Source organism: Manacus vitellinus, unplaced genomic scaffold, assembly GCF_001715985.3.
Source record: "Manacus vitellinus isolate BGI_N305 unplaced genomic scaffold, ASM171598v3 scaffold_55_pilon, whole genome shotgun sequence".
In the NCBI taxonomy this organism is placed as follows: Eukaryota; Metazoa; Chordata; class Aves; order Passeriformes; family Pipridae; genus Manacus; species Manacus vitellinus.
In genome coordinates this window covers 184,937-211,256 of record NW_021940651.1, presented here as the reverse complement: position 1 = coordinate 211,256, position 26,320 = coordinate 184,937, and the positions used below count along the sequence as shown (strand labels likewise).

General features: G+C 39.4%; 2 protein-coding genes across 9 annotated transcripts in view; both read right to left on the bottom strand.

The window, feature by feature from the left end:
• Positions 1–682: 682 nt before the first annotated feature.
• On the bottom strand, positions 683–8,645 carry HUS1 (HUS1 checkpoint clamp component). Of its 5 annotated transcripts, none has more exons than XM_018081668.1 (9): positions 8,451–8,645; positions 8,123–8,250; positions 7,481–7,657; positions 6,685–6,792; positions 5,650–5,724; positions 3,672–3,771; positions 3,197–3,328; positions 2,374–2,378; positions 683–1,068 (listed from the first exon to the last, which is right to left on the bottom strand). In XM_018081668.1, the coding sequence occupies exons 1-9, from the start codon at positions 8,530–8,532 to the stop codon at positions 979–981; spliced, it is 897 nt and encodes a 298-aa protein (XP_017937157.1). In that variant the 5' UTR covers positions 8,533–8,645; the 3' UTR covers positions 683–978. The 5 variants fall into 5 exon arrangements, with proteins under 5 accessions (XP_017937157.1, XP_017937160.1, XP_017937159.1 ...); XM_018081671.1 differs by having other exon boundaries at positions 3,222–3,328; XM_018081670.1 differs by having other exon boundaries at positions 8,539–8,645.
• A 7,139-nt stretch (positions 8,646–15,784) lies between these two features.
• ICE1 (interactor of little elongation complex ELL subunit 1) overlaps positions 15,785–26,320 on the bottom strand; it is a 45,720-nt gene continuing 35,184 nt past the window's right edge. For all 4 annotated transcript variants that reach the window (XM_018081657.1, XM_018081659.1, XM_018081658.1 and 1 more), the window contains 5 exons: positions 22,876–23,036; positions 20,057–20,247; positions 18,565–18,671; positions 17,588–17,686; positions 15,785–16,683 (listed from right to left, as the gene is read on the bottom strand). In XM_018081657.1, coding sequence (XP_017937146.1) covers positions 16,502–16,683; positions 17,588–17,686; positions 18,565–18,671; positions 20,057–20,247; positions 22,876–23,036 — 740 coding nt within the window. In that variant the 3' untranslated portion in view covers positions 15,785–16,501. The remainder of the gene's footprint in view (positions 16,684–17,587; positions 17,687–18,564; positions 18,672–20,056; positions 20,248–22,875; positions 23,037–26,320) is intronic.

Below are 26,320 nucleotides of genomic sequence, written 5' to 3'. Positions count from 1 at the left end.
TATTGGTGTTAGGGAGCAGGAAGTGAGGCTGTCCCAGGACTGAGGAAGCCAGAAGCAGAGGATGGCCACAATGCAGGCTAGGCAGCACCCGTAAAACTGGGGCACAGGCTCATAGAACCTAAACCAGGCAGGCAGAACCAAGTGGTGAGAGCAACAACTCCCATCTGAAGCCAATCCAGGAAATCCAAACACCCATAGGGCTGGGCCCAGGCAGGAGTACAGGATGACACAGAGTTGAAACACCAGCTGTGGGCCCATGGATGGGGGGCAGTCTCCCTGGTGAGACTGGTTAGGGCCATTAAGGCCCTCAGGGCTCTGACGACTGGTTCACAGTTGACAGCTGGTTTAAACCTGAATAAGTAGTATTTTTCCCTCTGATCAGGATGGTCAACTGGATGGCAGGTCTGAGCTATATCCATGTGCTGTACTTAGACAAGGAGGGTAAGAAAGCACTGAGGCTGGAGAAACTACACCTGTTGCTCTGTCTAGCCTCCTCCCCTCCAGAATATGAAATGGACATGTCACTGCATACTCTTGACATGTACCAGCATTACTCTCATATTTATTTATTTATTTATTTATTTATTTATTTATTTTAAAAAAAAAAAGGGCAACCATTTTCTTGTGATTATAACTTCTGATCTCTTTTAAAACTACCAATTGCAAAGCCTGCACAGAGGTCATTATTACTAGTTTTTATACTATACCAGAAAAAGTAATTTCCATCAGGTTATATTATACACACATTTCTCAAACAGAAATGCAAACATTTCAAAGCCTACCATCATAGTGCATGTTCTGTATTGCATTCTGATAGTTTTTTCCCTCTCCCCAGGAAAAACACCAGGAATATTTACCACATACCTCTTATCATGCAATTCCTGTAAGCTGGAGTACACCTACTTTCATCTTACACAGATTTTTGGCGCAATTGAAGCTGCCCATGAAAACTAACAGGATTTGGAAGATGCTTCCTGGTTAGTCTGATGGTGATAGTGAAAGAAGGCAAAGAAGTGTAAGATCTCCAGACCACTGCCTCTCTTTCAGCCTTCTCTTGACCCTTTGCATCTGCAAGAACAAAAGATTCATTGCTCCCTTACCCTCAATGCCCTTTGAAAAAAAAAAAAAAAAAAAAAAACAACCAAAACCCCAGCACTTCTGACCATGACAAGTTACTTCCCAGCAGAAACTCCCAGTCGCATTTGGCAGCAAAACCTCACTCACTATTTCTAAAACAACTAAAAGCTATATGGAACATGTCCAGATAACAAATAAATCACACATGGAATAAAGAAGAAAAGACCTCATAAGATAACCAGGAAATAGAAGAAGGGGCAGTACTCCCATGAATGAGACTTAGTCTTGCTCTTGGCTGCTTGTGATGAGAGCCTAGATGCAATCTCACCAAGTCTGACACCATGACAACACATGTTGTACAATGCTTTCCATCTGAAAAGCGGAAAAAATGTGATTCAGAGATAACTTGCCCTTTATTTCACACCAATTGCTGTGTTCATGCATGTCCTCATTTTGTACACAGATTTTCACTGCCCACATTAGCAAAGTAATCCAGACTGTTTAGCTCATCCTCTCAGGCCAAGAGCTAAACAAAGAGTAAGCACAGAGCTACTGAGTTATGTTGGAGCAAGTCAGATCAAAAGACACAACCAGGTAAAAAGAGATGCTGCTGAACTGCTGGTGCTCCTTAGCATCTGTTATATCTTGTTACTTGCTGGCAGTTAGATTTCTGCTGCACAACATTTAACAGCATCAAGTTCACACACATCGCTACTGGAACAGAATTCAATTTAGTACCACTTCAGGAGGGCTGTGTGTACCTGTTTAGGCAAATACCAATCTGCAACCCTCCAGAGGGCTCTCCTGCTCCATGGAAGTATGATGGCTTGCTTAGAGACCTCTTAACTTGGAGCTGCATTGCCCAATACTGAATACACACAGCAGCAGCTCCAGAGATGCATTCTACCTTTATGTTTTTTGACAAAACCAAAATACTTCATTGCCATCCCCATAGCTCAAAGCATCCCAAAAGCACATTCAAATTTCAGTTTTGTTTCCCTTAAGACTGCAATATGTCAGCTTCCCAGAGGTACATCTTTCCAAAACGGCTTTCTGGATGAGGAGGTATTATGAATAATTTCATAAACACTGAAATAATGTCCATCTGATGGCTGCTTCTAACAGTGTATCATGCGAAAATACTCCAGCAATTCAGGAAAGATTTCAGACTTCATGGAAAAGGTCTCAGGTTGGAAAATGCTCAAGATTCCAAAATATTCAGGCAAGTGCTGGAATAAAATACTGAAGTGAAACATCCTCATGCAGCAAGATGAAGTGGACAATTCTTTTACTTACAATATCTGTAAAAGAGAAAAAAAATTAAAAAACAAATCCATCCTAAAGCAGGAAAAATACTTACATATTCTACAGAATGCCACCATAAGAATACAATGCTTTTACCACTTCTGACAGAAGGATGACTAGACATATTCAGGTCCTTGATGGTTTAGGAAGCATTAATAGTCTATGAAAGCTGATATCAAAAAGCAAATATCTAATAGGTATAGGTATAGGTTTATAATGCTATACCCATTATTTAAATCTTCCTTGGGAAATTCTTAGCATCTGCACTAAACGATAATACACAGATGTTCTCAGGAAAAGCATACCGAGTTATTAAAATAGAGTATAGACCCCTGCATAGCCTTCTGCTAGAAAGTACATACTGTTTCTATGGCTAGAAACACTAGCTGTATAAAAAGCATTTTGGTATTAGAATCAATGTAAGAAGGCATCCAAAGGGGAAAAAAAAAACAACCACATGACAGTAAATTCCAGTTTCTCCACTAGAACCTAAGGACTTTAAGACTTCCAAAAAATAATACCTCAAAATAATAATAAAAATAACAACTTCAAAACAAAGACAAGAAAACACCCATGATTTGTCAGTCTGATTATTCAACTTGATAAAAGGGCTTGACTTATTTTATTTTTTTTCTTCCCCAAATGCCTTAAGTCTGAAGCTTACTGCCTAAAAATATAAATATTAAAAGTCATCGGGTACAATAAAAATAGTTGAGTTTTAAACAGACAAAACGGAGGATATGCTGTTCTGCTGAGACTATAAGTACAGCAAACATCCCTCCTTGGAGTTTGCAAACAGAGCTGCTGAACTTACTGCACAATGCTTTTGTAGGATTGACCTGCTGTCCAGCAAGCAGCTGCTGCAGCTTCTTGATGTCTATGCGTGCCTCAGCCATACTTTCCAGATTTCTGCCTTGAGCAGAACTTTGACACCCATCTTCTGATGCTAAAAGCATAAGAACACAACACTTAAATAAGGAGTTTCAACACATACAGGGACACCACTGAAAACTGCTGAAGCATTGGAACTAAAATGGCTTGTTTTTCAGAAACAGTAGTGCAAGGAAAAGAAAGCCCAGTTTTCCTACAAAGCTGTCAACAATATTGGAAGAGATCTCCCACCCCTCTAAACATGAAACAGCCATAGGCCACGTTTTCTTTTAAGATTTCATTTGAAGACTTTAAAGTACTTGATGCTATTTTCTAAAGAATAAAAAGTAAGTACTGTTATAATCAACACACTTAAGTAATGAGATCAGACAGACACAAGAGGTAGCAGAGAAACATACCCCAGGGAGGATTTCCCAGGTCTTTAAAATGTGTTGTTACAGATACTAAGTCAGTTTCTATTTTCAAGTTCATTTCTCCACTCAAGTTTGCTTCAATCACCTGCAACACAATCAATCTCGATTTTAGGCAACCCACTTTTACACTGCAGAATTACAGAAGAATACAGTTGTTTTGTTCAAATACAAGCTTCCAGAAGCAGGTCAACCATACTTTCTGAACATGGTTTGAACATTCAAATGTTCGGCTACAAAGTGTATTTCTCATCCTTCCTGTATGAATTATCGGAGACCAAACTCTCAGAAATTATGAAAAGAAAGAAATTGACTTGCTCTCCAGTACTTTTAGAACAAGTATTCACTTTGGGAAATTCATGCCCTAGGAAAAAGGCTTTAGAAATGAGAAGCTGAATCTGAAAAAACGCAAGGATTCCTGCATTTCCATTCAGCTCCTCCACAAATAGAAAGGCACCTCACAGTCTGTATGACACTCACAGAATATGGGATGCACCAGGAGTTGACATGCAGTTACAGAGCTGCTTTAGAAAACTTAAAGACAACCACTGCATCAGACCAGTAACTCTAAGAAGGACTCTGAACCACTAGAAATCCTGGAAGAGTGCTGAAAGCTTTCAAATTCCATCCTAACCAAGTGTCCAGCCAGAAGGAGACTACACATGACCTTATGCAAATCCCAAGCAGATCAGAGGATTCCTAAAGCATAACTAAGCACTTCATTTCTGTGATTAGAAGAATTCTCAATAATTTTTAAAAAGATGCATCACAACCAGAATCTCCTATAGAAGGGAGAGGCCAAGCTCCCAAACAATGGGCCAACTATCTGAAATTGCTTCTAAAAATCCATTTTGCAGCACTGATCTCGGCCAGTTTTATTACCAGGATGCATCTAGCAAAAAGAATTGTGATAACTGATGTTTTTGTTCTTTAATAACATGAAAGCAAGGCACTTAGTAAAGTGGGTATGCCCAGTGTTGATACACTACCTCTTCTGAGTGCTGCTGAACACCAGATTCAATCCCATCATACAGCTATCCAGTGTGAGAAAAGATCCTTAGCTCTGGAAACAAAGCCCTGTGCTTAATTTTGTGTAGGCATTTCCACTGAGGACATGGGGAAAGAAAGCAAAAATTAAGTCCCCCAAAAGACTAATAAAGAAAAAGAGTTTCAAGTGTATTTTCAGGATGACTGCCACTTGCAAAACTGCCAGAAACCCAGGGTAATCTCTCAACTCTTCCAAGTCTGGAAAACTGAGACTGTCCCAATTTCAGGATTGTCAGTTAACAGAAAATGTCCTAATTATCAAAACTGGTATAAATAGCACTAAAACCAAACTATTTCAAAGCTCTACACTTACTAAGTTCCATGTTAATCAATTCTGGTGACTGTGAGCAAAAACAACTAAATAAAAAACCCAAAGCCTTTTTATGTCCAACTGCAGAGGGGTTCTTTCAATGGAAGGCACTCCAGGACTCCAGAAACCCAGAGGAGACTGGAAACCCACCCTGTCAGAGCCTAAAGCACAGTCTGTCATCCAGGAGCTATTAGTAGAATTTCCTTTAAATCCTACCTCAAGTTTACCTAAAGTTCATTCACACAGACACCTAACCCAAGACTCACTCTTCATTTCTTTAATGAAGTCACCTGGAAAGTCTCTAGCCAGCTTCCTGAAGGACTGTAAATTCTTATCAGCTACAAAGAGTGGCTTGTAGCAACACAATGCCATGATCTTTCAAGAGTTCAGTACAAAGAGTATCACTTTCTGCGAAGCTCTTCAGTGTAAATCCTAAAATAAATCCCATCATTCTCTTCAACTTCATACAGTCTTCAGGTGCCTTGATTTCAATGTCTGTCTCATCCCAAAATAAGATATAATGTGGTGTCACCAGTTTACAACAGTGAAATGTTACGTCCCTGTTGAAGTAAGGTCTGTAGCATACATATTTGAAGTGCCTTAACTTACAATGAAATTGCTGAGATTCTTCATTCTTTCCACAACACTCTTCATTATTTTCAGCACTGGTAGGTAAATACTGACCTAGAAAGACATAAGAACTTCATTTGCACAAGTTTTTCATGTGTGTCTGGGATGTGACACATTTATTTTTCCTTTCAATTCTATCTTAGTTTGGACTGAATTATCTATGGCTTGTAGGATGCACAATATTTATCTGAAATCAGCAAATGTCTCAGAATGGAGGAACTCTTTCCCATTATACCAACAGGCAACTGCACTCTAGCAATTGCTTCAGACATAATGTTCCAAATCCGTGTTCAAAATAGAGACAGGTTTTTGCAGGTCAGATGCTCACATGAAAGTATACACCTGTGTAACTAAGTAGTTAATAACTATAGCCAAAAAGGAAAGAAAAAGATTCCCATGATACTGCATTCATTTCTGGAACTGCAGCAGTGTAAATCTGAAATAACAGAACAAAATTCTTCAAGTTTCTACTCAGTTGTATGTCTTCAAAATTTAAATACTCTTAGCTTAGAGGTAAGAGGCATCCACAACCTCAAACAGGAGCACATTTGCACAAAGACCTTTCCTTGCAACTCTGCTAAAAGTCACAAAATATATAGAGATGATATCTAAAAATCTAAAAGGAGGAAACACACGTATCTCTAACTCTGCCAGGTAGGCCATGAATTTCAGAAAGAACAGATTATTTGGGCCATTTGGTGCAGAAACAGCCGAAACAGCCTAAAACTGTGTGGTTTAGAGACGCTCCACTTTAAAGACATGCAAGTCCTTTGCTCCTCCCTTCCTCCACTCTGAATATCACAGAAAAATCTGGTAACTATCTGCTCTGTTTTCACAAGTTCTGGACTCTCTTGTCAAGACAGAAGCCATGTTCCACCCCTCTCCAAATCTGTAGACTACAGTCTTCCCTCCTTCTTTTCAACTCCTTTCCAAATCCCAGCAGTATACTCTGTAGCAGTAGCATTCCAATTGCAACCTCCCCTTTCCATACGGAATATAAAAGCAGAGGCTTACATCAAAGTCTGGCATAGTGGGCTCTCTGAAGTCATTCCATATTCTTCTGGGAATAACCCCCACAGGAATGTCATGTGTCACAATCCTACTGCTGCTTGATAAAGATGGCTTGAGGGAAAGAGAGGATGCTCTTGCAGTTAAAAACAGGACTTGAATTCCAAATTTAAAGCTTTCAGACCCACTGTGGGCAGTAACTACATGTCCCAGACATCAGTTCCAGTTTTCCCTAAGTTCCTCTCAATATGCTCTAAAGTGGACTTCCCTTTTGAATGAGGAAAGGTTTCTGAGGTATCATGCATAAGTATATATATATATATATATACACACACATATATATATATATATATAAAAGATATCCTTAGACCTGAAGAGGTGAATCAGTGGTGTTACCAACAACAACAAAAATCAGAAGACAGCAGTTTGAAATGCAATGTCAGGATAATCAAATGCAAATCACTAGAACCAAACACTACACTGAAACCTAATGGCTTCAATAAAAAGGCAATAATCCACAGAAGATATAGAGAATGAAGTAATGGAAAGAAGAAGACATTAGAAAAAGTTGTTTCAATCACATAGCTTTCATTCTTCCTCCCTCTTGCCTTTGGAAAATACAAAGCTGGTTCTGTGTGCTACCAACCATAATGGCAAGAAAGGCTAGTGAAATGGAAAATAGCACAATGTTTTTTCAGTTTTCTAGAATTACACTAAAGATTATCATTTGATCTTAGGAAAAGCACAATTTTAAAGAATTAATTTTTCTTAATAATGAACATAAAAGCATGGTTGCACTTACTAACTCCACAGCAACTCTGAGACAAGGACAGTGTTTATTAGTCAACTTGATCTTCACTGCCTTAGCACTGTGGGCAGTTTTTAATGCTCTTGACAGGTTCTCAGGCACCAACTCTAAATAGATTTCATTGTGCTCTGCAGCTACTCCTTCCATCTGAAATTCGTCGAAGAAATTCCCCTACAATTTTTGAAAGTTGCAAAATAAAATAAAGCAAATGAGAGGGGCAAGTTTTATCCATCAGACCGTAAGCCTAGAACTGCACAGGAACAACAGGAAACTCTCCTCTGCCTGGCATCATCTGCTGGAATCAAAACAGGCTGCATAAGCATGAAGGCTCATTGCTTCAGGCTCTAAATCTATTTATTTTCTCCTCTAACACGTATCAGTCTACAAAACAGTGAGTTATGCTTTCCTGTTTCCAGTTTTGGGCAGGCCCATATGGGCCAGCACACACCAAAGCTTTACAGTTGAAGTGACAACTGAGATAAAGAGGATATCTAACCTGAAACGCCTGTGACCAGACAGGCCTTAAGAGATCTGGCACACCTCAGGTGAGGGCTGCAAGAAATGCCTCATACACCAAACCCAACTGCCTGCTCTGGTTTTCAACACCATGTGATTTTTGAACTTCCCTGGGCTCACCTGGCACAGCTCACACCACATACTCGCGCCTCCATTTGCTACTTTATCGGAGAGGATGAAATACAACTTGCAGACAGTAAGGCGCAGGGTGCACGTCTTGGTTAACTTGGAGATTGTGTTAATTACACCTGCCGGAGGGAGGGAGGGGGACGTTACAGAGGTGACCGTTCCACACACCCCGGTCCCTGCGGGACAGGGGAGAAACCCTCAGTCTCCAAAAACGCAGCTCGTGCTGCTGCGGAAACTCCCAAACACCTCGGGGCAAATGAAAGCGCCTCATGCTACCTCCTCCCAGGAAAGGCCTATGGGCCCGCGGCCCGGTCCTCACCTCCCTTCCTCTCCCCTTTGCCCGGGAAAGTCGAAGCCAGTCGCTTAGCAAGGCACTGCCGCCCTTCAGCCTGACCTGCCATACTCACGGCTGAAGTTGTTGAGGCAGGCGAGATCCACAATCTTTGCCCGAAATCGCATGGCGGCGCGACCCCCCCAGCTCGCTGCGCGGCACCGCCCGCCGCTGACGGCACGGCTGGGGGCGGGCCCGGGCAGAAGGCGGTCAGAGAGGGAGAGTCCTCTGGCGGAACAGTTTCTCGCAGGCAGAGGGCAGTGCAGCCGATTTTGGATGCGCGGCGGCGGCGGGCAGGCCCCTGCGGCCTTGCACTGGCTGGCGACTTCTCTCTGTAGTAGCGGTTCTCGCAGGCAAAGCTGAAAAGCTCACCTCAAAACAAAACCTCTCGGCACTCCCAGCACATATGTCTAAATGCATCTGTATTGGTCCCGCTCCCGATGTCTTGAAGAATTTTCTTCTTCAAATCCAAGGGGCCCCTTATAGCAGACACCATCAGCCCATGGTAGGGGACAGGCTCCCCCACTACCCTTGGGTGCAGAACTATGCCCAACATGAAGCCACGGTGAGGGAGGAAAGCAACAGTCAGTGTAAGAAAGCAGAGCAAAGCAAGCTTTCTCTCGGGCCTTTCCACTTACCCATTGTTAGCCAGGCCACCCAAAAAGGGCTGGCCAACCGGAAGTGTTTAGAGAAAGGCATTCTCTATCAGACTGGGCAGCTCGTGCAGACAGGCTCCATTTGCCTGGCATTTCAGCTTAGTGCATGATGTGCAGGGTTTTATGCAGAGGCTGGAATAGTTCAAGGAAAACCTTGCTTTACTTGTTAGCGTGCAGCATGGCTGTTTCCTATAGAAGACAGTGCCCTTTGCCTTATGGTCTTGGTTCCTCGCAGTCCTTGAAAACTATAGCATTTGCAGAGACGGTTTTCTAGTGTTGTTCTTTTTGGTTCCTCAGGATTGTCCAGTGTTCTTTTGTCACGCGGCAGTTTAGGTCAGCTAAATTTCTTCTCTTTCGTTTGATTTTGAAGTACTCTAGGGATGCTGCACACGTCTTGATGCTGTCTTTCAATACAGTCATTATGGAGAAAATTAAAAGAAAACCTTAGGTCTATGTAACTCTATCTGACATATACAGCAACCGTTTCTGGAGAGGTTATTGTCTGGTTGCGTTGCTCCCAGGTCCTGTGCACTTCATGTAAATCAGCTGAATATTTTTCTAGAGAATCCACTCCAGTGCAGAAGGACGTAACAAATTCTGATTTAGGATCCTGCCAACTACACCAATTTGTCACAAATGTGTGATTTATGGTCACTCAAAGAATCACCATGAAAGGTTTTAGCAAAGTGGGCTTAATAAACATTTATAAACATGATTTAACGAAGCTCAGTGACAAGTTTCATTCTATCGTGGATGAAACATACTAAAAAGATTCGAATTTGAATAATTTTAGAATGATTTACACTGAGACCAAAGACGAGAAGGAGTGAGGAAGACCCTCGTGTTGAGTGACAAGGTTAAGAGTAGATTCTCTGCCTTTCTGTACTCCTGATAGAGCTTATGTGTAGCTAGGTCCTGTCTTAGTCTCAGAGTTGGATAACAGGTTATACCTAAAGGAATTAAGTACATGGATTTCATTAGTATTATTTCAGCATGTTATCAGCAACTTACTGAGTATCTGTTGTGAATAAAGGGTCTCTCTGCTTCAGGTAAAGGAATATCTCTCAGTCTCATGTAAGGAATCTCAAACTTGAGAGGCATCCCAGCTCAATGGAAGAGTCACTAGTGTGCAGTCCAGTTGCAATTTAGAGAGAATTTGAATTGGACTCATCTGACAATCTGTCATTAGTAGAAAAGCTTCTCTGCTTCAAGGAGCAACCTTGAGAGGTGTCCCAGCTCAAGGGGAGATCGCACCATGCAGACATGCTGACTAGTAGGGACCCCAAAGGAGAATCACTCAGGCTGTCATATTTATGGAATAAAGTGATTGGTTTGTTGTCAAATTCCATGTGATGGGAAAGGTATGCATAAAGCTCCTTGTACTTGCAACTGTCTTTGTTCCTAGGTAAAGAAGTCTTGGAAAACCCACCTTCTGTGTGTTAATCACAGGATTGGTGTTACAAGCTCGTGTGCATCATTGCTCACTGGATCACTGTGCTCACTGGATCACTGTGCTCACTTGGGGGTTTCCTGGAGGTGTTCTTGGCCTGACTATGTCTCAAGCCTTTACCTCCTTTGAGCCTGTACCAAAGATTTGGTTAAGGGGTGCATCCATCACAAAGGGTTAGGCAGAATCAATCCTAATTCAAATATTTAAATAATAAAGTCAGTACTGTGGTTTGGAAATACTGTATTTTTCAGTATAGCACTTCATTGATAAAAGTCATTCTAACAAGATGATAGTTCACTGTCAAGTCTGTCACACAATGTATTCACATAATGTGAATACATTACATTGTCATCTTTTGTAAATTCCCATTTCTGTTGACTGCTGTTGTTGAATTTGAGAAGCATCATTGGTCTCCAGGATGACAGAAATGGTTCTGTATCACTCTAGTCTTTAATTGGTAGACCCCTGGGTGAGATATGGCCACACTGGAGTACAGGAGATCACTGAAAGGTGTAGCAGAAGAAGGGGAGGTTAGGTAAGATAGTAGCAAGTGCAACAGTGGAAAAAATTATTCCTAGAGGGGTGATTTGGAAATTCTTGGGAAGTCAAGAGTTGAATGAGGAGGAACTAGATGGTCAGCCCACTGGATTTTTCTTGCCCAAATTGAAGGAATACCTGGGAAGAACTGTAACAACAATTTTATAGTCTTAATCTTGAGAGATAACTGGTAGGTCACCTACTACGTTAACCCCTTCCTGCATTAACCTTTATTTACATTTAACATCTTGATTTCTTTCAGGATCTCAAGTTCCAATTTAAGCTGAGTTGAGGTCTTCAAAGGTAACTTTCTCTCCTTTCCTTTCTTTGCCTGTCAATTATTTCTACTCTATTCACTGTGATTTCTGCTAGTGGTGTATCCCAACATTTCACACAGCAGTCCTTACCAGCCGATAGCCAGTGAAAGCAATTCCATGACCGTTGTTGAGGTTTCTTTCTTATGTCAGCTCTTACAAGAACACAGATAACTTAAGGAACTGAATAGTTTCAAAGTTTTCTGAAGATACTATTTTTTCCATTTTTTTTTATAAATATACTAACAAACCTTCTAGTTTTTGTTTTCAGAACCCAACTATGGCACTCCAGTGCTCAAAGCTGTTGCTTGAGTTCAGGGTGACTTCTCAACAGAGAACACTGAGATTAAATTAAATGGCCTAGACTTTTCTACACTAATACATGTTTATTTTCCCCACCTATTTTAAGTTGAAACAGTCATGGTTTAGCCTTGCCTGCTTATCAATCCTATCTACCTCCTCTGTGTTCTACCAGATGGATGTCAACAGAGCACTTCTTTTGGAGTGGTGAGCATTTCCTTTCTGGAGTACTGAGGGTAGGAAGAAAATGTAGGCTGTTTACCTGACTCTACCATCTTAGTTTTTAGCCATCAAGCTTAGAAATATTTTTAAAATACTGATGGCTTCACAAAAAGTAGAATAGAATGAGGTGTGTTTCAACTCTGTTTCTAGTGAGAGAGATAGAAGTTAACACTGCAAAACTTTATTTTAAATTTGTCTAGTTAGCTATGCTGTAGATCTTCATTGTGTCTTCTTTAATTTGCTCAATTATATTATTTATATCTGTTATCCATTTAGAAACCTCTATCTTATGCTTAAGCACTTAATTAAAAAGGACTAGGTAATCAGGGAAGAGATGCAGTACAAGAATTTGTATAAATGTACTTTTAAAATTTTACTTAGGCAATGTGTTGAAAGCTGGTAAAAGAACATGTATACTCAGATTAATATCAACACTCTTTTCATGCTTCATATTCCAGTGAATCATTTATATGCAAATAACAATTACAAAATAAACAAGTCAGTCTAGGCAATATGAACTTGCTATAACTTTAAAAGCAGAAAATAAGAAAAAAAAGGAAGAAAATAAATGGCAAGTTCTTCAGTGCTGTGGCATTTCTAGGGAATTTTCAAATATCCATTTCCATTTGAATACTATATTAGCCTTCTCAGATCTCTCATTACTGAGGGGTTTTATATATTTTCTGTTATTTATATAGCTCCTTTCTAGACTTGATACCACAAACTGTAATCGGTTATTTCCTCTCTGAATTAATCTCCTCTACTTCCCCATTCCCCTCACCCTCCCCCCTCCGCTGGAAACTGGGCAATTTCCAGTCAGGTCAAATAACCACAACCTGTGTTTCTGTGTTTCAAAAGCAATGATTTTATATGTTTTCTCCTAACCTTAACACTAATCCTAATCCTAATCCCCATTCCTCAGCCAAACCCTAAACCTTCTAACCCTAAACTCTTATACAAATTCAAATCATAGAAGAGACTTGTAGAGTAATAGAAAGAATTGAGTTGAGAGGGACCGAAATCATCTAATTCAACCTCCCTTGCCATGGGCAGGGACATCTTTCATTAGACCAAGTTGCTCAAGCCTCATCCAACCTGACCTTGAAAACTTCCAACAAGGGGGCATCCACAACTTCTCTGGGTAACCTGTTCCAGTGTCTCGCCACTCTTATCATAAATATTGACTTCCTTGTATCCAATCTAAATCTACTCTCAGTTTAAAACCATTACCCCTTGACATGTCACTACAGGTGTAAACAAAGAGGCTCTCTTCTTCTTTCCTGTATAATGAAAGGCTGCTACAAGGTCTCCCTAGAGCCTTCTCCAGGCTGAACAACTCTCTCAGCTCTTCCTCATAGGAAAGGTGCTCCAGCCCTCCGATCATCTTTGTGGTCCTCCTCTGGACCTGCTTTAACAGGTCTATGTCTTTCTTGTGCTGAGGACCCCAGAGCTGGATGCAGTACTCCAAGTGGGGTCTCACTAGAGCTGAGTGCAAGAATCACCTCCCTTGACCTGCTGGCCACAATTTTTTTGATGAAGCCCAGGATGTGAATGGCTTTCTGGGCTGCAAGTGCACATTGCCCACTCTTACCTAATTTGTTACCCACCAATATCCCTGAGTCCTTATCCATAGGGCTGCTCTGAATATTCCAGCCTGTATTGATATTGGAGAGTTGCCAACACCCTTGCAGGACCTTGCACTTGTCCTTGTTGAACTTTATAAGGTTCATACAGGCTCACTCCTGAAGCCTATGAAGGTCCCTCTGGATGGCATCCCTTCCCTCCAGAGAATCAATTGCACAACTCATCTTGGTGTAATCAGCACACTTGCTGAGGGTGCACTTAATCCCACTGCCTGTGTTATTCATGAAGGTGTTAAGCACTGTTGGTCTCAGTACAGTCCCTGTGGGATACCACTTATTACTTGTTGCCAGTTGGACATTGAGTCTTTGACTATAACTCTTTGGATGTAGTCATCTAGCCAGTTCTTTATTCATCTACCAGTCCATCTGTTAAACCCATCTCTCTCCAATTTAGCAACAAGTTGTTGTGGGGGCCATATCAAAGGCCTTGCAGAAGTCAAGGTAAATCACATCTGTAGTTATTCCCTTCTCCACTGAAGCATGATTTGCCCTTGGTGAAGCCATATTGGCTGTCTCTAATCACCTCCCTGTATACTGTATGTTTCAACATGTCTCCTAGGAAGAACTTCTCCAGGATTTGACCAGGCACAGAAGTGAGACTGACTGGTCTGTAGTTCTGAGGGTCTTCCTTTTCACTCTTTTTAATAATGGATGTGATGTTTCCCTGTTTTCAGTCACTGGAGTCTTTACCTGACTGCCATAACTTTCCAAATATGATTCTCTCAAGACCATGGGATGTATCTCATCAAGTCCCATGGACCTATTTATGTTCAGGTTCCTCAAGTAATCTTCCTCTAACCCTGCCTTGAAGTTTGGGGTTGGAAGAGGGATTACTGCTGAAAACTGACGTAAAAAATTTTTTTAGTACCCCAGCCTTCTCCATCTTGATTGTCGGTAGCTCTCCTGTCTTTATTTACCACAGTGTGAACATTTTCTTTAATATTCCTTTTCTGATCAACATACCTGCAAAAGCCATTCTTATTCTTCACAACCCATGCCAAATTCAGCTCCAGCTGTCCCTTAGCTTTCCTGATCCTATCCCTACACATCCAGGCAGCATCCCTGTATTCTCCCCACAATACATGTCCCTTGTTCCACTGCCTGTGCATTTTCTTCTTACACTTTCATTTGGCTGGAGGTCCTTACTCAGCTGTGCTGGTCTTCTCCTTTTCCTGCCTTGTTTCTTACATATGGGAATTGAAAGCTCTTTTAAGGAAAACATCCTTAGAAAGTTCTTTTCTGATCTATCACCTGGATTAAGAAATTACCCTCAACATACTCAATTTAATGCAGTACTACCACCATTCTTGTCTGGCTTTTTTGCTTAAAAGATGAGAAAACTCCCTCATGTATTTCTATGCCACCTGAAATGGGCTGTGTTTGTAAGTTTTCTCACCTCAACCTTCTCCCTTTTCATTCCTTTCCAGCTAAAGTTTGAAAGTTGCAGTTTGACCTCTCTCAACCTACTTAACACAAAGGGCTGTTGGTTATGCACTGGCTACTTAGCTATGTCAGACTTTCACCATATGGGATATTCCCAGAACTAAAGCTAACACAGATGAGGTGGTAATCACTTGACAAATTTACAAATTACAACCAGCACAGGCCAGGACAGTCCTGAAACCATGCACTGCCAGGTTGGTACAAAATCTGTGGCCTTTAGTCATGGCAAAAAACATATTTACAAGACTACAGAGGCCAGGACTACAGCATGTTGAGTAAAATTACTGTTCTTGAAGCAGAATTAAATAGATCCTTGCATAAAAAATATCCTATTGATTTTCTGCATTATGTGAAAAACAGTTAAAATTGTGGGTACTGACAAGGGGGAGATAATTTGGGGGTGTATGCATTTGTGTGTGAATTTCTGAAACTGAACTTCTGATCTGGGCACAAACCCACTACAATTGAGAACCTGCATTAGCAAAGCTCACCCCTTCACTTGGTTACAATCACAGAGTGAAAATAGATGTTTTCAATGTTTTTTTTAAGCTACCTCCCAAGCCCTCAAAGCATACCAGTAAATTCTGGAGAGATACAATATACTCTCTTTCCAGTGGCCAGAACTGCAGTTATGGGGAATTCATTCAGTGAAATTACCTCATCAGATAATTACTGCCTGCCCCCCAAAGTAGTGTCTATATTAGCTAGAAATAACAGTTAATTCTGTGTTATTTAAACAGATCAACAAAAACACAAGAGTGTTTTTCTCTTTTATTATGAAAGATACAAAAACAGAGTCTAGTAAACTACCATTACAAACATGAACTTTTTTTGAACCAAATCTCTATTTACATACACAAAATTTCCCAAGTGGAACAATACCAAATGTGAGACACACTAGAATACACCATATATACAAGCTGAGAGATTTAATATCTCTGTTATTCTATACATGATTGCTATAGAAAAAGTCAATTCCTACCTGTTTTGCACAGATATTTTAAGTTAAGTTTATGAGATTACCCAAGCAAAATAAAGCAGAACCTGGGCAAAGTTCTGCTATCTGAATGGTTACTTTATAAATAGATTACAAAATAATAGAGCTAGGTTTCCAAGTCAGGCTGAATTTTCTGTTGTGTCAAATAGCCATAGTCCAAATTGATGGAAGGAAAAGAATGAAAAGTATTACTGATTTTTATTGACATCAAACCAGAAATATCTCAGAAGGTGAAGATGCACTGGTTTTCGGATCACTGAAAAGTAAGTATTTTAATTTATTTTTTAAAAACTCTTCCCTCAAACAGAAAAGCCAAATAAAATACTTGAGCTTGCTTTGCATAATCAGACATTCTGTTTAAAAACATGAAATACAAGAAGACACACCACTTTGTATTAATACAGTTTTTAACTGGAACCAACTACTGCTTGGTTGGTAAGGCACTTCTTCCTTTAGATCAGTCCACTTCCCTAGATTTTAGTTTAGCTCCATTTCACATAGAGAAGTGATTTCAGCTATGCCACTTATGACAGCAGAAGGGATGTTGTTAAGAACTGTTGCTCTCCAAGCATGGATGGCCTCAACAATACCTTCTGGATTGCTTGAACCCAAGTCACACAGTGAATATATGGCTGCCAGCTGCACACCCCAGGGAACACCTGCAAAAAGTTAACACAAATCAGCTCATAGAAACTTTGATATGCAAGAATGTTTTTGGGAATTCTGAATCTAAAGAAACTATTAGTTCAAGAACTGGAAATAAAACACATCAACAACTGTGATGTCTAAAACCAGAATGTAGCAAGATGACAACCTACACACAAATTCCATAACATTTTATACTAGCACTTTCCAGTCTTCTCAATTCAGCAAGTTTTCAGCATTCAAAGGGCATAAAAGAGTTGAGTATCTAGAGATTTTACTCCAGTTAAGAGTGATCAGACTTATGAAAACAGTCAGGTTGACACTGAGTCTGAAACAGATACAGACATATACCACTTACTTGGAAAAACTTGAGATTGCAAGGAAGAGAAGCTATACAGGTGGCTCAAAACAGCTCCCTAACATCAGCCAGTGCTTCACTGCAAAATGTACTTGACATCCAGAATAACTTAGCAATGTCGATCTCTGCTGCCCTAACTGCCTTGCTTTGTCGCAGTCAAGAACCTGGGCTGTCTTTCTCCCATACAACAATCTTGCTAGCAGTAAGCTTCAGCATGAAATGCTCAGGTAAAAAATCAGCTATTGCTGCTCAAGTTAAGATCACCCTTTAAGTTCTCTAATGTAGCTAATAGGCTCTTACATGAAACAGTCTAATTCCAAGGTGGCTAAAACCATCTCCAAATTGTTCTCTGCCTCAAACAGAAGGTAATACTGTTAATACTTCATTAACTTTGGAAGAGAAAGGGACTCAAACTGAAAACTGTTTGACCTATTATGCACTAACATAAACTGCAAAAACACGCTGTTTTGGCATATGTGTCTCAATTTGTGTTATATACTGGCATTGGCAAAACTTCACATTGCAGGTACTACACTAAAGTTCCTCAAAATAAACATTACCTTCCTCTTTTGCATGCTGTACAAACAGTCCAATTACAGAACTAATATTCTTCACTGCAGCAAGATATCCTTCCTTCAAACCTATTTGGCCCAATCGACCTGAAAGAAAAAAAGGGTTATTATGTATCTGACTATTTAGACAGTCAACTTCCTAACTTGTAGACTTCCTGGTTGTTGAAGTATCGACAGAAAATACAAATTTCAATTACAAAAAATAGTCATTCTTGTTACCATGTTGTCTTGGGAACAACAGTTGTCCTATTCCTTTTGTAACTAAAGACCCCAAGGCATTTTTCATCAGATTGATCCAACTCCCACAGGTTTGCAGTTTTTAAATGTTAAAGTCATAAAGAATGCAATTTTTGTTTAACAAACAATATTATATAGCTTACATGTGGAAAATATTTATTGAAACTCAAACTATATCTATGTACCTCAAATGCCTTCTAGATCCCAAATAAATTAATATAACTTAAAATTACTATGGTATTATGTTGCATATAAACCCTTATTTTTATACACTTTGCGATAAACCATATGGCATGAAGCTGTGTCAGGGGAGGTTTAGGTTAGCTATTAGGAAAAGGTTTTTCACTCAGAGCGTGGTTCAAGAAGCATTTTGACAATGCTCAGGCACATGGTGTGATTCCTGGGGCTGTCCCTCTGCAGGGTCAGGAGTTGGACTTTGATGATCCGAGTGGGTCCATTCCAATCCAGGATTTCTATGATTCTATATATGTAGCTACAGATGATTTAATTTTAAATACATAAAAGATGTTGGTATTTGTTATCATGAATCACAGTAACATCTGTCAAGACTTAAGTACCTGATTTCCACAGGTTGATAAACAGAAAATATCTGCATAAAGATGCAGTAAAATGCAAAAATACATCAACTCACTTTCCAGGCAGTCTGACACTTTCAAAGGACATAGTTATACAAAGCAGAAGTTCAACCAAGAATTTGGATTACTTACCAATTAGCCTGAGTGTCAGTGCTATAACACTATCACGAATGGACTGAGCAGTTTCCTGCCCCTTTCTCTTCTTTACCCAATTATCCATAGAAGGCCAAAGCACTTTGCTATGAAAGACAAATGAATTTGAAAATCTGATAGTGCATGAAGGGATGGTACAGTATTCATACAATAATGAAGGCAAATGGTTCTTTTGTTTACCACATATTTCCATAGCTCCACTTGCATCTTTACTTCACCTTCTAGGGAAACTCATAACACTCTAAGCATCCACAAAACTGAGTAATGTAAAGAAAGTTTTAAACCCAAACAATCAAAGCTAACTTTCGGATGGAATCGTTCCTGTTCAGGATAGGATTCATGTTCATCTTCTATTCATTTCCCTGCAACATTTTGCATCTCTACTAACTGTAGGTAGACTGACTTCATAGATATATATGAAATTGTGTTACTTCCAAATGTCATGCTGAAATGTTATGTAAGTTTCTTATATGACTAAAAAGTCAGTTTGTATGTTACAAGTAGGATCTGATGCTTGTTTTTAAACATAAAAGTACCCAAGACTTTTTTAATCTTTAAAAGGATGCCAATAGACCTAGTTACCTATTACCAGCACAACTCCACACAATCAACTCTGTATGGCCTTAATTAAACTGACATACTGAAGCTAATTTGTACTAATTTAAAAGTATCTCACCAAAAACAACTTCTTTACTATTTGAAAGTAATGGAACTTGTATAAAAGACAACGATGATTGTAAGTTATTTCCATTTACTTTATAATCAGTTATTATGTTATGTCAGATAAAGAAATGTCCACTACATTATAAACCTCTACAAAATTGGGGCTGTCAGATCAGTGTAGGTGTCAAAATGAAATATTTCAAAGCAGGTTAAGTATGGTAGCAGTCCAGGTACTGGATTATAGGTTCAAAGAAAATTCAAGACATTGAATCTAGCTATTATAATGATTTTAGAATTAAAATCAAACTGAAATCGGGATAGTACACTAACGCATATGGGTACATTTCACTTTCAGCACTGAAGGAGTGCTATTTACATATCAGAAGTTCCACTCTCATTTTTTTCTGATGGGGGGAGAGGAATTCAACAAGTAATTCTGGAGGAAGACAATAATTTTGCCTCACTGACAGACAATTCATCTCAAAATCTTTCGCTATCATCCACATAGAGCTATTTTGAAAGCAATTCTTTACTAGAATGGCTCAAACAGGGTTCATTTCTTGGAACAGTACTATAAAATCCTACCTTTCCTCATTGATCATTCATTCTATCTTAAAATAAGGCACACAAACACAAGAGTCTAGGTCTCATCAGGTTAAAACACCCTCATTTCTAAATATGTATGCAATATTTTATTACTTTAAAAGCTAAGTCATAGTGAATTTGGGGGAAAAAAATCACCACCAAAACCAAACCACAGAAAAACCACATACAGGAAAACACTTGAAAGAACTGCTTGCCACAATACCTTATAACATTGTCATGTGTCCAATCCCACTTCAGGTGAGAGCAGAGTAGATCAACAGCAAATATGTACTGCCAAGCATCTTCACTCAGATCTTCTCCATAGTGCTCACTCAATTGAAATTCTACTTTTGTACATGACTGCATTTCTAAAAGCAGGTTTGAGACCATAATACCAGCATCTAAAGAGGAACTCTGGAATTTTAGAAGGTAATCACCTTAGTGCATGAAAAGTTACCAGCCCAAAACCAAACTCTTTACATATATTTGATAGTGATGGTACAAAACATCTTACACCATAAATCCAACTTTTGGTTTGAATTAACACAAACAAATAGAGTACAAAACCTTCAAGTACTCGGTATTTTTTGTGACACTTCTACTAAAAGGGGAGTTGGGAAAAAAACCCCTCAAACAGCAAAATCCACAGACTTCACGCCCACTCTCTTATCTCCTACAAGTTGGGGATTTTTGTTTCTCTCAATGCAGCTTTCAGGTCAGAAGAGTATTTTTCCAATGCAAGAAGATAAGACTAATACTTCTCGCTTTCTAAATAATTTTAAAATTTGCTACTGTTTATTCTTCATTAGGGGCTAATTTCCAAGCAAGTACTTCCAATAGTTGAGGTAGTAATAACTAAAAACATGCCATATGAAACAATTCTGCTAATTAAATAGCTAGGGGAAGAAGGAAATTTAAAAACAAACATTCTCTGAATGTCTGAAGTATCAAGAAGAAACCCCTAGGTTTATCACATGAACAGAGTGGCTGCTTGGCAGATTTTCTCAGTATATTTTCTCATATAACAGGCAAGTTCTGCCATGGTATAAGTCACTAAAATGGTACACTTTGACCAAGAAATAAATACCCATTCTACCTGAGTTTTACTTTCATAAGTAGAATAATCTTCTCATAACAGACTGTTGATCACAATTTACTTGAAATTTTCCCCTGTATTTCTATAACTAAAAGAGAGCTTACAGATAGGATGATGTCATCTCCTATCATCAATACAGAAATTTCTGAGGTCCTTCTCCCCATCTGCAGCAGCTCTCATATTTCAGAGATTCATAAATAAAGTAGGTAGTGTGAATGCACAGAATTAGTATTTCCAAGAACATTTACTAAGACATACTTATGTGCACCTCTATTGGCATGAAATTTAAAGCTGTAAACTAATAGCATGGAGAATGCAAATTCTTTGCTAAACAGGGACCACAGTACAGTATAAGTGAATACCAGAGCTTAATGCTACATCACAACTGTGATTTAATAATAAAAAAAAGCAGATACAAATCCACGCCCTCTTAACTCACTCTACTATAAACCTGCTCTAAAGCAGGAGGTTTATAGGGGCTGTAATTCCAGTGATACCACATTAGATTCAGGGCTCGTTTCAGATTTAAAAAACAAACAAGCAAACAAAGAAACAAAAATAAAGGCTACAATGACAGCAGTAAGACTAGCTGCAGTCCTCAAGGCAGTTGTGGAACAGCGTGTTTGGACAGGGAACAGATGAGCTCTTGTCATGGTTTAGCAATGGTATTCTCCAATTTAGTGCTCTCAGTGAAACCATGAGTCAGTGAGGTAAGAAATCAAACAGTAACAGCAGTAATACTAGTGACAGGGTAAAAGAAAGAGGCTAATGATTCACACAGAAACAACAATAACTGACTGCTCCCCCCACCATGCTATGCCAACGCAGAAGGGAGCTCTTCTGCTCCCCCCACCATGCTATGCCAACGCAGAAGGGAGCTCTTCTCCCTGGAAGAGAAGCTCTTGCCCACACCTGGGCAATGACATGAGGTGGTACAGAATATAAAGAATAACCAACCTATGGGTCCTAGCCATGCCCCCTTCTGGCTACTGAAAAATTAACCCTGTCGTGGCTGGAACCAGGATAGGAATCATGGAACCAGGAACTATGAATCAATATGATTTTGTTCACTTGATATTTACAAAACTATAGCACTTCAATCAAGCATTAATATGGGGTTTTCAAAAATACAGGGCCCTAGCTTTCAAACAAACACACAAGCCTGTTACACAAACTCCTTCTCCAGAAGCAAAGCACCTCTGGCTTTCCATCTCTATGATATAAATTTGTTCCTAATGATTTCAAGTGTGTCCAATTTTTCCTCTTTGCAGCATCCCTTTCAGGATGGTAATATGTGCCTGCTGAAAACTGATAGAAATTATTTGCCCAAGGGCTCAAAAACTTGAAATCAAATCTCAAAAGTCCTTAACTTTGGTCACCCTTCTTCTGCCATCACTTGTTTTGCACTGCCAACTGCTTCTGAAATTAACTGGCTGACTTTTTTTGGTGATAAATGGGTATTTACAGTCTATTTTGCAAAAGGATCATGAGTAAAAAGAGACAGGCTCATCTTGAAATTAATTGTGAAACATTATTACCTATTACACAGGGAACTATGAAAGACAGACAAAACCAATATGTATGAAAAAGATCCAACAATGAAAAACAAACCAAAAAAACATCTCAAAGAACATCAAGGTCACAGTTCCATAGATGGAGGGAATTCCCTAGTCCAAGATCATGCTAGTTAAAGTTTAAAAACAATCTTTACTTTTAATGTTTAGTAGAGAGATTAGTATTTAACAGGGAAAACAAGACAAGTATTGTATTCTAGTAGGGTTTAGACAACTAGAGGAAAAAGGCCTGAAGCAGCATTAGTTGTGCAATTATACAGACCCCATGGGATCTTCACACCTTTCATTAGAAGTAAGCTGCTTGTTTTGATTCAGACAGCAAAGTGACCAATGCAGACAAAACCTGACACTCACAATGAAAGCAGACATTACCTGTTCCCAGTTGAGGTAAGCACTCAAACAGGTCAGCATCTCATTGCTTGCACTCTGCCTGACAACTAATTGCATAGCTTTGTTAACTGCACCTTGGGAGACAAGGATGTCAGGCCATACATTTGTGATAAATAAAATCATTTTTTCTGAGTCTGGAAAGTCTAAGAAAAAAAGAAATAACAAAGTATGATTTTAATATTTAAAAACAACAAAAAAAATATATTCAGTCATTAAAAGCCAGTACAGTCTTTAGCAATATAACTAGGAAAGAAGGCATAGAAGTCACATCACAACAGCAGCCCAAGGAAGGGGAGTTAAACTAGCACATCTCAGTCCTGAGACTAAATAAGAAAATAAGACCCAATGCAAAAAAACCCCAATCCAAACCTTAAGCCACCTCCCTGTCATGGTTTGAGATAGCCCCAAAAATCCTAATTCCCTAGTCCTAGCCCCCTCCCCCATCTCAACCAAATGTGAGATGGGTTTTTCCAGACAAAACACGAGGGGGGAGACTCAAAGTAGGGGAAAGGGAATATATTACAATGACTGTACAAATAAATACTACAATACATTATACACACAATCACATCTATCTCTACCATGACATATAGTATTTACAATGGATCAGATCTCTTCTCCCCTCCAAATAAAAGTCCAGGAGGGAAGAAAGACAGATCCCTTTCAGTTTCTAAGCAGCAGCATCTTCTAAGACAGCGGGTTCTCCTCATCTCATGCATGCAGCAGCTGTGGCTGGCTTTCTGCCAGCACTCACGAGGGAGGTATCCAAGTCTCTCTCGGCCCCATTGCCTCCAACCGAGGGGTCTTCCGTGGACTACGTCACCCCAGACAAGGTCGTTCCACCACGGTCATATCACGAAGACACAGGGGGTCTTCGTGACGGTCTGGTATCTCCAGGAGATTCAAGCTCCTTGCAGGGCCTCTGTGCCACTGCCTCAGGCTGCCACCTTGGCAGCAGTGCGAGGGGGGAGGCAAGGTCACCCCCTCTGCATTCCTCTCGGAGCTCTCTAGCTCCTTTCTGCAGTGCATGTTGCACTTCAAGGCTCTCTTTCAAGTAAGAGTCCATCATCTTCCTCCTTCCAGGAGGTCTCAAAGGAGTTTGGGGGGGTGTGGTAAAGTTCTTACCCCCAGAACTCTGTCTCTCAGCTGCTGACTCTCCTTCTCGGCTCTCCGAGACAACTTGGTGTCTTCCTTACACTTACTCAGTTGCATGTTGTTTCTGCTGCTTTCTCCGGTTCAGGTCTTATCTGTCCTGGCTCTCTGCCAGAGTCTCTGGATGCTGCGTCTGCCGCTGCTGTCTCTGCTCACCCACAGTAGAGAAAACATCTCCCGGCATACTAAAGACACTTAGTCCAGTCTAACACTGTTCCAAGTCTCTGCAGGCCCTCCCCAGCCAGGGGGTGGGAGGCCCCAGAGGCCCCGAGGGGCTCAGAGCCCCTTCCTCGTGGCTCTACAACATGGCCACCTCTCCACAACAACAACCAAAACTACCACTCATCTCTTCTGTTCTGGTTGTGGAATGTTTACATCTCGCAGGAGCGCTCATTGGGCAAAACTTCAAAACTTCCAGGGGTTTCCACCCCTTGGGGTCTACCACTTTTTCTTAGCCTCTGGAGGAAAATAAGATTCAAACCACTACACTCCCCCACTGTAATTTCACTCTGTCTCCCTTTATCTTTCTTACTTCACTTTAATTCACTAAGGAGAATGGTCTTGGAGCATTGAAACTGGATTCTTTTAGGATTAAACTGTAAGATGCACTCCAAAAGCCTACCTATATATACCCCAGACACAAGTGAGCACTCTGATTAATGGATCAAACTAGAACTAGTCCAAAGAAAAAAATAATCCTTGCTAAGAAGAGGGGTAAAAGACAAAATAACCAAAAAACTGTAATATTTTATTTACTGTCATTTAAGGCAGAATACCTGAAAGAAGAACAGAACAAAAAGGATGGACAAGTTGTCAACACAAAAGACGATGCAAGTCTAATGAGGTAGTACTGACTGTTTATAGTCAATTTGTTAATTGTGTAGCTCATGTTGTTATAATTCTCATGGGAATATGTAAAACTACATGAAAGAGAAAGCCCTAAAATGAGTACATTGTAATCAAATAAAAACAAACGGATTTTAAAAAAACTAAATGACCTTTAAGATGTGCTTACAGTTGTTCACACTCATAAGTATAAAACCACAGAACAATGACAACAGGAATTTATGCAATTCAAGGTATAGAACAAAAAATCATTTAAAAGAAATCTGCATTTAGCTACTGAAGTTTCAATCTTACCCAGAAAAAGAAAGGAAAAAAAAGGGAAATGCTTAATATTTGCAAGAACATACAAAAAGAAAAAATAACAAGATACTGCAAAACAAAAGACTTAACTGTTATTTTAGACAAAGAAAAGATATCTGATGAGTTTCTAACATGGTGCAGTATTAAAACTATTAACATGAAAAAGTAAAAGGAGAATTATAATGGACTGCATGAAGGATAGAAAAACAGATGCAAAACCAGGAATTCAAAAAAGAACCAAGAAAAAACCCAAACAAATAACAATATGACACCCCAGAAAAAAAAGATAATTAAGAACAAAATGAAATCACAAACCTTTTGAAGATAAAAAACAGAAAAAAGACAAGAATGTTATATGAAAGATAATCACTAACTGAAACAATCACAAGTTCTAGCATTTTGCTCCTCAGTGCTCTCAAATTTTATTTTAATTTGAAACATGGATACCAGTATACTATTGAGCCCTGCATGTTAATGGTACTTTCAAACTTAGTGAAGTCCTTTCAAAAATAAGACTCTTAATTTAGTACAGTGATAGTATGTATGTATTACCTTTGTTACTGGGAACAAAAGGAAGCAGGGGAGAGGAAGGGAACCAAAATGTAAAAAACCCTCTCAACCAAGCGAGACTTTAAATAATGGGAAGTAAAAAAAAACTTTAAAGAGGACATGTCATAAAAATACACGAGTTTTGATCAAGGTATTCTCCAGCTCCAGACACTATTTTAAGCCAATACATGTTTTTAAATCACACTTACTTTATGAATCAGGACTTAATTAAAATAAGAAAATACTAACAGGCAAAAAGGAAAAAAGTCCTTAGAATCATATTATTTTGGAGATAGTGGGGCAAAAATGAAAGTAAAGAGGATCCTAAGTAAAATATTTCTCTGGAAAAATAAGTAAACTACTAAAAGCCCAAGTCACCACCAAACAACAACACAGATGTGAAGGAACTGTGAGAACAGAAATTTCTTCTAGAACAGTCTATACTTCTGCATTATAGAAAGAAGTTCTAAGGAAAACAACTCTTTCACAGAATTTTTGCTTGTTTTTACAAACATAATAATTCTGGAACACTACGGCAAAGACACAGTATATTTAAGGTATAAGACCACTAAGCCACACT